This window comes from Microtus ochrogaster, chromosome 4 (assembly GCF_000317375.1).
Source record: "Microtus ochrogaster isolate Prairie Vole_2 chromosome 4, MicOch1.0, whole genome shotgun sequence".
NCBI classification, from domain to species: domain Eukaryota; kingdom Metazoa; phylum Chordata; class Mammalia; order Rodentia; family Cricetidae; genus Microtus; species Microtus ochrogaster.
In genome coordinates this window covers 75,878,123-75,888,987 of record NC_022011.1, presented here as the reverse complement: position 1 = coordinate 75,888,987, position 10,865 = coordinate 75,878,123, and the positions used below count along the sequence as shown (strand labels likewise).

At 39.2% G+C, this 10,865-nt stretch overlaps 1 protein-coding gene across 4 annotated transcripts in view; it reads left to right on the top strand.

Moving 5' to 3' along the window:
- Cobll1 (cordon-bleu WH2 repeat protein like 1) overlaps nucleotides 1-2,065 on the top strand; it is a 142,192-nt gene extending 140,127 nt beyond the window's left edge. For all 4 annotated transcript variants that reach the window (XM_026778673.1, XM_026778676.1, XM_026778675.1 and 1 more), the window contains one exon: nucleotides 836-2,065. In XM_026778673.1, coding sequence (XP_026634474.1) covers nucleotides 836-922 — 87 coding nt within the window. In that variant the 3' untranslated portion in view covers nucleotides 923-2,065. The remainder of the gene's footprint in view (nucleotides 1-835) is intronic.
- Nucleotides 2,066-10,865: the final 8,800 nt, after the last annotated feature.

Here is a 10,865-nt window from a genome sequence, read left to right as displayed (position 1 = left end):
AGATATAGATATATGAAAAAGATATATATATATATCTTTTTCAGCCTGACTGTGTTCTTTTAAGCCATTGGCCAAAAGCAGGTTCTTTATTTATTAACCATTAAAAGCAACACATATACCAAAGGACTTCCCATACCACCCCAGTGTCCCAAGTGCTGGGATGGCTGTGTATACCATCCTGCTTGACTGTCTTGAGTGATTTTTTTTTTCTCCAGAGCTTTGCAAATAGAACACTCAGGCAGTGAATTTTGAAGGTTGATTGAAGCTTCCTGTAAAGCCCTTCCGTCATTCCTTTGTTCTAGGTCTAATAGTCACAGGCTTGACACTTGGCTGTAGCCCTTACCATGAAAGAATTCTTAAAGACCCAGTTTTGGTGGTGGGTGCTTTTGTTTTAAATATATAGAGAATTGGTAAGAGAAGGATTTCAAACTACTTTCTGGTATTAGTACAAACTTGTAAAATTTTGCAAAACCCATTTTTTTTTTCAAAGCATTTCTGAGAAGCCAGGATTCACATAGCTAAAACTGCACTGTGACAGCTTGGCCTGCAGTCTGTTTGTGCTCTTGTCTTTTCTGTTGGCTTGGTAATTTTATAAAGACTAAGATATGTTGATGGGTTATTTAACTTGTTTGTTGTGGAAATAGCAAGTCTCTCATTTTCCGTTTCACGAGTGAGTGAGCATTTATTCTTAATTATTTGTAAATCATTGAGTGATAAATACTGAATGCTAACGTTTTCAGTTAAGCAGAAGTTATAATGTGATGATTGTTAAAAATTAGACAGCTGTCCCATTTTATAAAAACTGACGGGAACAAAATGTGTTTCTTCCTCCTAGGTTACTGTTCCGTCCAATACAATAGCTGTGAATGGGAAGTCAGGACTCAGCCACGCCGTGTCCTCTGATGCCCATGACAGTGGCTAACATTACCTGCTGTGACACACTTCACTGACCAGCCTTCTGCGTACAAGGGATATCGGAAGATGTATATTCAGATGTACACTAATATATAAATCTATTCAAGAATAAGCATTTGTGTTATGGATTTAATGCCAAAAGAAACATGGCTAGAATTTATAATTTATAATAACGTTTGGTCTTATTTGTCATAACTAAGTAGTGCTGCTTTAGAAACTAAACAAGATGTAAATGACTTGGTTTTTTCCCCCTACTGCTGAATAATCACAGCTTAGTGATTTTTTTTTGTTTTATTTATGGACATACTGTGTACCATGAAACAAAGGTGTGCATTGAGATTTATGGACATATTGTATGACAGGGAAACAGGCAAGCACAGACTAACATTTACTGCCTCAGCGTTAGACTGTAATTGGAAACATAAATTATAATAAAGCCTTTTTGGCTGAAAGATATCGAAAACTAGTAAATCAAATAAATAATGTTCAGTTATTTTTATTGAGGAACCACTTCATGTGAGACTTATTTTGTGCATTCTTTAATTACAAGTGAGTGCCAGATCTATAGGAAATAAGAATATTACTTTTTAAATATATCACTTTAACCTTTAGTAGTTAAATTGTACAAGGAGATTTTAAGATGCTTTCTGTATATAATTATGATGGTGTTGCACAGATACTACATATTTTCTAATGCCAGAAGTCTTAAAATATTCCTATAAAATGTTGATATATTATGGCAGGTATTTCCCATTTGGTATATAGGGAGAACAGAGGCTAGTTTATGTTCATATTCAAAACTTTAAAGACTAGTTAGAAGTTTACAAAATGTTGATTTAATTAAAATAAAATGCTGTATTAGTCATTTATGAAGCTCAGATGCTAATTGTCTAAATAATAATATATATTTTCCTGGAAGCCAACTGGCTAAGGGGAACAATATTTGTTGTGTACTTGGCTTATAGTGATCCTAGTGTCTAGAACATGTTGGTGTTCTGAATTTCCTTAAAAATGTAATTGCTCATTTATTCCATAGACTGGCCAAACAGCCTGACACAGTTTTGAATCTTACTAAAGATACTAGTGTATCTGCCATTTTGACAAATATGAATTCTTTTTCCAGTTAATAAAAGCAAGTTATATATTTGAAGTCTGTTGTTTCCAGTGTGGTTTGTGTTAACTAGCATATTTGAATAACTTATGAAGAAAATGCATTGTTTTTTGAAATTTTATGTGTATGGGTGTGTCGCCTGCATGTCTGCCTGTGCACTGTGTGTATGTGTTGGGGGGGTGTGGGTGTGGTTGTGTGTGTGTGCAGTGCCTTTGGAGGCCAAAACAAGATAGTTGTGAGCTGCTAGGTGGGTTTTAGGACTTGAACCCAAGTCCTCTGCAAGAGCAGCCAGTGCTCTTAACTTCTGAGCCATCTCTCCAGCCCTGATGGACATGTTTCTGTCAACTATTAGCATGCACACAATACTAATGCTTTCCATTTATCGGGCTTCCCAGAAAATAGTGACGCCCTGATATTCTGATGCAATCACAGAAAATACTTAGGCTGGTTCCTGCTGCTGTTGTTCCTTGCTTGACACCTGAGAGTGAGAACCTTCTACACAGATACTAGGTTTTATCATTTTAAACCAGTAGAGAAAAGAGCAGGCTTTTGAAAATTAATGTTTGGACAATTGTCTACTTGAGGAAAAGTGTGGTTTTACTTCAAACTATATTATCAATGTGTTTGTGTCCGATTGAAGGCTTTCAAAGTAACATCTGAAAACTTAGGACATAATTGGTGCTTTCAGACTGTAGCATGTGAAAACTTGTTTAAAATATATGATGCTGTCATAAAAGATATGATGAATCTCCAACCTTTAAGATGTGAAATGTAAGTGCCAAGAAGGCAAATAAGGCGCATGGAGCAATGCGTTTTAGGTATGTAAAGGGGTTAATTTGTTAGCAGGATAAGGAATGTAAAAGGCTAGCAAACATGGCAAATAATTTTTTCATTGCTAGTCAGAGAAATAGTAGACAGTTAGTAGGAAATGCATAGGTTACCATCTCAGCAAGGCTGTAAGAACCAAAGTAGTAAACATCAAAAATAAGGAGCAACAACGGGGTGGTGTCTGACTGTTGCTAGGAAACGTGCTATAAACCAGAGGTCCCTTGCTTGTACCCTTAAAATTATCCAACATGTAAAGGAGACATCAGTAAGATGTGACAGCCATGTATGTATCCTTATCAGTGTTCCACGCTGGGATATATTCATCATAGATAATATACAGTCCTCAATCAAACAAGAGTCCTGGGTTAGCACAGATACAGAAAAAAAAAAGTGATAAAAGAAAGTTGTAGAACAGGATGGGTTTCACAGCAACAGTTACTAAAAGTATAAACTATGATAAATGATTCTGTGCATTATAGCTGAACACGTAGAAAAAAATAAATATCCTCTCAGGCTGCTAGTGGTTGGTCACTTAGAGGAACCGGATGAGGAAAGCCAGTGAGAATTGTGGGAGCCATCAACTATGTTGCCATGTCTTATTTTTAGAACCCGTTGTTTGAAAACAAAGATTTCTTCCACCGCAGGTTTTAATCTACAGAAGTAGTTTTAATCTTTTATAGGTTGCATGGGATGGGAGTTGTGCCAGTCTATGAATCGTTAACTGGGGATTTTGAAAAGTCTTGCCCACACTGCTCTAGAATTGTATCACTTCCTCTCAACTGAGAAGTCTGTGACAAATCACCCCCCCCCCATTTCCTCAAGATGATAACGAGAACAGAAGACAGGAATGACAGAGAAGCACTTTCAGGTTCTCAGTGTTGAATGTTGAAGAGCTATATAATGCTAAATCGCTAGGCATTTCACCCTGATGGGTTCTTTACAACATTTTAAAATTATAACTTGGGTATAAGATTTTTATTATTAATGTCTTGGGTCCCCATTATTTCTCTGCTGTTCACACACACAGTTGGCCCATGACTTGGCAGGCATTCTTTGTACAGATACCAGACCCATTATTATACCTGTGGAAGGATCTGGTTTTGTGCCTAATACCAAGACAGAGGTGACATTGTACTGGCTCTGAGACATCGCGAACGTTGGTATATTTTGGTCACTGGACCTATGCTTGAGGTACTGCCCTGAGAGATCTGGGAGTGGTTCTGATGGAAGGATCAAGGATAGGGAGAAAGCAGAAGTAACTGCTAAGTCTGGCTCTCTGGCATGCGCCAGCCCACCCCAGACCAATGACATCACAGAGCCTCACCCAGCACGACACTGAGCTGCTTCATAAAGTCTTTGGTGTGGTAGTAGATGAAATGCACCATTTTAAACGTGATCTGGTGACTGGACCCGTGTTCATGGATGCATTCGGTCCATAGTCTCTTCAAAGGCTCTTCAAACTTACAAGTTGACAAATAACATACAAGATGTTTATGTCAATTTACATATCTGATAAATATTCTCCAATATGAGTCATTCTGTGTAGTCTCAGGGACACATGTCTTGCAATTATTATCTGAAATTCCATTTTAACTGGCCATCCTGTGTTTCACATTGCCAATTTTGTCACTATTATTATTCCTTTGGAAATCTGGGAAGAGTGAGAGGGAGCAAGAGTTATGGGGTCAACTAAAGAAAGCAGAGGACACCACAGGTCTTGGCCCAGCTGAAGCAAGGCATGAGCTTCCATTACAGAATAAAAGAGTTCAACCTGTGAGGTACTGGACAGCTCCCCATCAAAGGAATCCCCACATCATGAGTAGGGAAATGTTCACTGATGAATTCACAGTGAAGACAACACTTGAGTGACTCTGTCGGGAGATTGTAGATAGCTACGAGCCAACAGCAAATCATAAATTCTGTTAATGTCCCCATTATTTTCAGAATTGTTATGATATGGCTATTATCGAATTTATGTGGTGGCATGGAGCTATGACTAAATGATTTTGAACTATTCACTATATTTGAAATTATTCATAATAAAGTCAGTGGATGAGTTATTGAGCCCCACATCTGCGTCACACACAGGGAAGTGGAGAGGGATTTAAGTTGTGGCCATTTGTTTCTTTTCTAGCAACTCTCAGTGTTACTCAGGTCTGAATACAGCATGAAAGGCAAATGGTGATTTGGTGTAAGCACCTTTTGGAAGCTTGCCGTGGTTTAGTCCTAGGAGCGTGCACTCCACAATCTGATGGAGAAGGATGCTGAATAAAATGTGTCGAGTGTTTCTTGTGCACCATTTACTCGGGGATACAGATGTTGTCATTCAGCTGACACATAGGATGCAGAGCAGCCAGGCAGCTTACCCAGGATGCTGCTGGTACTAGATCCATCATAGTGTAGCCGTAGAATGACTATTAATTATTAATACTCTGCCTCCTTACTCTAGCTATTAGGCTCTTAGTCAATTTCCAAGCTTCATTTTGTGCAATGAACTTAACTTATAGATTATATCCATGACTCTGGTAACCTGACCTCAACGTCCTGTCATTTGCTAAATTTTCTCTAGTCTCATGTGATCTACATACACTTAAAAAGCCAAATGTAGCTGGTATAAGGAGAAAAAAAAATCAGAATAAAATGACCAGTCACTGTATACTGGATGTCCCCTCAAAACAATTTCCGCTGAAACACTAGGGTGCCAGCTAATGTTGACAGTCAATTGGACGGCACCCTTCATATCTTGTGGGGTGGGGGGCAGGGAGATGGCACTCCTTCCCTATTAGAGATGTCTTGACTATTCATTAGGGTTTTTTTTTTTTGTCTGCATAAGCTTTAGCACATCATTAAGCTTTGTGGTGTGGGACTATGGATTTTCCAGAAGAGTTAACTTATCTATTTAGCATAATGATAAATCATAAGCCAGAAACACAAAAACAGATATGCAGAAATTAAAGATCATTTGCCCAAATCTAAGTCTGATCGGCGGGAATTCTGGCCAAAAGCTTTGGCAGTGATAACTCAAGATGAAGGAAAGGAAAGAGATGTAGAGCTGGGGAGTCATAGGATTCTGGGTGGGAAACAAGGGAGGACCAAGTATGAGGCCAAGAGTGAGATCCAGGGCAGATTCGCCACCTCAGAAGCTTGGGATCAGTGCAAGACTTACAGTCCATGAGGGTGGTATGGTGGTATGGAAGTCATTTGATGTCATCTTAAGAGCTAAACTTTAGCTAAGTGACCTTATTCATCTCAATTCCTTGAGCTTTTACTGAATTTGTTTGTGTAGTAGGAATTGCACATGTCTTAAACTGTGACACTCCAATGATTTTTAATGACAGTTCCAATAACGGATTATACTTCTACAAAGTCAATTACATGTATCTACTTGCCATATATACCTCAAGTTGTTTAGTGTGTGTGTGTGCGTGTATGTGTGTGTGTGCGTGCAATACCATTAAAATATATAAGACATGCCAGCTTAAAAATTGAGACTATTCAAAATTAGAATGTAAACCATCAATGTTTTTAATACCAAACATTCTTCAACTCTCAATACAGTTCTTTAACCAACCCTTGTCTTGAATATGAAAAAGGTAGCCTATTTCTTTCATGCAATAAAAAATAACCAATCTTATTAATGAGTTTGGGTGAAGTTAATGCCAGAACTCTATTTATACAATGATTTTTCAAGTTTTTTCTATTTTTATCATGTCCTTCAACTGCAGTATATTTCAGGGCTGTCTATTTTTAGTGCACTCAAGTACCATGCCATGGAAAACCTTCACACTTCTCTACATAATCATAGCAGTCCTGGGCCGCACCTGCTTGGCTGACCTGGCCAGTCTTGAGAATCTTCTAGTTAATGGGGTGAGTATGATGTTTCCTTTCAAAGAATGCCTGTGATTTCTCTAAGAGGAGTAGCATCAATATTGCTTTTAGTGTCCAAATTGATTTCCCCCTTTTACATAATGTTTTATTTTTCAATACAAAGTCTCTTGATTATATTTGCCCTGTAATCCTATCGCCTAACCCCAGTTTTTCTCGGATCCACTTGCTCCTTCATCACTCAAAATATCTTTGCGGTTAATGCTTTTTTGGTTTGGGTTCTGTTTTGGTTTTTAGAAGAGACCATCTTCAAACAGATCTCCTGGTCCCCTGTCTTTTACAGTCTTTCCACCTCCTCTTCCACAATGTCACAATCAATGTTCCTTGGATCTTCACTGTAAGGTTGTGTTATAAATGTATTAACAGGAGCCGGACACCTCACAATCAATTGGCCTCTTCATTTTGACCAGTTGTGGCTTTCTGTGATGATCTCCATCTGCTCCAGAAGGAGGTCTCTTAGATGATGGAGAGATATGCACGGATGTATGGATAGTATGTTCAGTATTTATTTAGACACTGCATTTATACTGGTTTAGGAAAATGGCCATGGGAGGCTCTCCTCTGGGTTCCCTGGAATTACGAGACACAGGTTGTTGCTTAAATCTACAGTGCTTGGCATAAAGTTCTTCCTGCTGAATGGGCCTTAAGTCCAGTTAAGTACCTGTTGGTTCCCCTCAGGATGGAAATGCCTTTTGGAATATTTCACTGTGCTGGTAATTGATCAGACTGATGCAACTGGCTTCTAAGACTGACAGTTTTTCCTTAAAAATTATTGCCTAAATGAACTTTCTGTGGGGAAAGTCTGTATTTATTTCAAAATGAATTTTAAAAATTTACACTTTTAATGCCTTGGACAGTTGACTGTATACCAGAATGCCGAGTATGTTTAGAGGTTCATATGTTTCAGGAGTCTTCGGGGCTATAGCAGTCTAGCAAATATTACAAAAAAAATGAGTCTCATGCTTTTCTCTGTGTTTTTCAGTAGCATAGAAAAATTGGCACAACTCTGTAATCTTAGAACTCAGAAGGCTGACACATAGTATTGAGTTCAAAGTCAGTTTGGGTTAATAGATAGACCATGTCACAAAACAAACAACAAAACAAAACAATTAAAGTATGTTTATATTGTACATGTTACCTAAAATATCTGTGATAGTATTTACCTTAAAATTAATGCCCATATTTAATTAAATATGTTTCACCACTAAAAGTGCTAACAGTATTCTGAATTCTTGAAAACTGACTCCGGTATACTTAACTCACACACCAACACATACAAACAACCACTCCAAGTTGAAGAGAAAACAGTATCTACAAAGTACAGTGTAAGCTGAGGCACAGCAGTTTGAAGTTGGGCTTTATCTGGTTAATATCTGTGCAGACTCTCCACATCATTTCAGTTGTAGAAGGCTGAGAAGAGGCTCCACACGGAGCGACTGTCATTGGGGTGTGTGCTGTGGAACGAGGCAGGGTGGTTACAGAGATGGAGGTCTCCTCCTAACCAGCTGGTTGATGCCCTCTGTCATACACACAACAAAGCCCACCTTCAACAAGCACTAGCAGCTGGTCTTTTCATTTCTCCCCAGAACTGTTTGTTTTCAAGACAAAGGTCCCTGGAGCCTCACAGAGAATATTGCCTGAAGCAATGAATCTGAATGAAATGAAGGGATGCTTTCTTAAAACTTTAAATGGCCATTTACAAATGAGAAGCAAAATGGAACTTATTCCAAGAGTGCTTGCCCAGCATGGTGTTCTTGATGGTAAATTCTGTTTCGTTATTAATTGAGAGGTTGTCATCTACCAGAGAGATACTAAAAATGTGGAGACTCGGTTACCAGTTGTAGCAGTGTGCAGCATGGTTTATCCTTGATTGTAGGAAACTGAAAAAGAATGCATAAATACCTAGATTGATGACTGAAACAACTGTGATGCTCTGTGCAGATGGAAGCTGTAGAATGACTTGGACTCCAGGGATCCAGTTTTTAGTCCATTCATCAGGAGACCTCATCTGAGTTACTTGATATGACAGTAAATTTTCATTGTCGGCTTGGGCAGACTTAGACCCACTTATGAGGCATCTTGTCTATATGTATCTTTGAAGTTATTTTCAGAAGGGAAACTGTCCAATTAAGACCTTTTCTGAATGTGGGTGGTACCATCTATGAGCCAGAAAAGTGCAGAAAAGGAAAGACAAAGTCCAAGTGCTAGTTCTCTTCTTTCCACTTTTTGACAACCATCAAGTGAGGTGACACCTGGGATCCATGCTCCCACAGCCATAATGACCTTAGGAATGGGGCTATGCAACCACGGACCGAATTCTCTGAAACTGTAAGACAAAACAAATCTTTCTTTCCATGAGTTGTTCATATTAGGTATTTCTCCACAGAGACACAAAGGTCTTCAATATACTTCTCAGAACTTCAAGTCCTAGATTCATAAATGTAAGGTACTTAGGGAAACCTTTTTTCTTTTCCAGAAAATCTATATGCTGGTGATGTTTCACTTGAGTCCTGTGATTTTAATAAGGACATTCTTAAGAAGCCAATTTCAAGGTAGAGGTTGCACCTTCTTTCTCAAAGTCTGGGTTCCCTGTGAGGGACAGGATTTCTCTCTCAAGATTTAAAATGAGTGCGGTGAGGTGACTGGTGTAAAGGACCTCATTTGAGAGGTACCGAAGGGACAGCGACTCGTCACTGCCAAGTAAGTCACATTTAAATTCCCTCAAGCCTTGAGAAATAATGTGAGGGAAAAGAGCAAAAATAGCGCCGTCATTCCTTGGAGTAAGTTGACTCCCAGGCCTCCGGAGAGCACCTCAGCTGCGTGTTCATCTGTATGCAAAGAGAAATAATAAGGATCATCTATATTTGGCACATGGCACTTTTCAATGCCCCAGATCAATTAGGTATGCTGTGACTTTCAGGAAGAAGGCACTGCCGTGCCCACTGCCTCATGCACAGCAATAGGCACACGCTGGAGATTCTTCTCTCTCCCTGCTATACAGAAAACTGCAAGAGCTCACTGCCACGCCAGACCAACTGGAGTATAGCGAGAGGCAGCTGGGTCTGATTGAAACCATGGTGAGGATTGAGATGGACAGAGCTGCAGGACTAGGAGGCTAATGAGTCCATAGTCCAGCCCCTAGTCACAGCTGTCCCAAAGCATTGCGGTCAAATGACAGCTCAGTCTCTTGGGAAAAATATCTTTATAATGCATTTTGGTAGCATGTCCCATTGTCTCAATGTCTTTAGTCTCATGAAGTTCTGGAAACAATACAAACACATACTCCCTTCTTTTAATCTCCATGTTGACAGATATATAAAATAATACATTTACAGAAATGACAAAGATGATGAGAGCCTTATAGTTAGATCATAGGCAGGTATGATATCAACCACCTCTCCTAAAGCTCTGCTTAAGGACAAATCAAGAAACAAATCCCAGCTGTCACCAAGGTAGGCTGTGGGGTAACAGAATCTTCTTAGAATATCTGTGCCTCAGTCTATCTGTCTGGGAAATGGGAAACAAGCCCCTTTTATTGGTGTCAGTTTTTGCTCATCTTTCTGGGGCCTTATGAAGGGAAGGGAATGGAAAAGTCTCTGGTGGAATGTGGTTTCAGGTATAATAATCTTCCAGATCTATGATTTGCTTTCATCAACAGAATTCATTTATCCCGAGTCGTAAGATAAAATTTCACCTTAGATTTCATAGATCATGCCAGAAGTTGGCCAACTATTTTAAGCTGAAAAATGAACCTCAAAGAGTGAGTTCTGACACAGAAGAAGTAAGGAAGTAGAGAACTCGCATGCCAGTAGAATGATGCTTCTTTGTTTTCTAACACTGTTTGTTCCACAGTTCAGTTCATGGATACTGTCTTATGTAATGCTCTCCTTCGTTTGCCCGCTGACTTACACTTCTGGGACTTGGGAAGGAAGAACACACGTATCTGAGTGTTGTGGAGAGAGAGGAGTGGATGACTGGAAGCCAGAGCTATGGTGCTTTCTCTCGGATGTTCATCCTTGTGAGTTTCTGAAGTTCACAGCTGCTCTCGGCTTTATCAACCTCACATGGAAGGTAAGAATATCCACACCTGTTTCACGCTGGATTTGAAGCATGGAACAGGAAAACA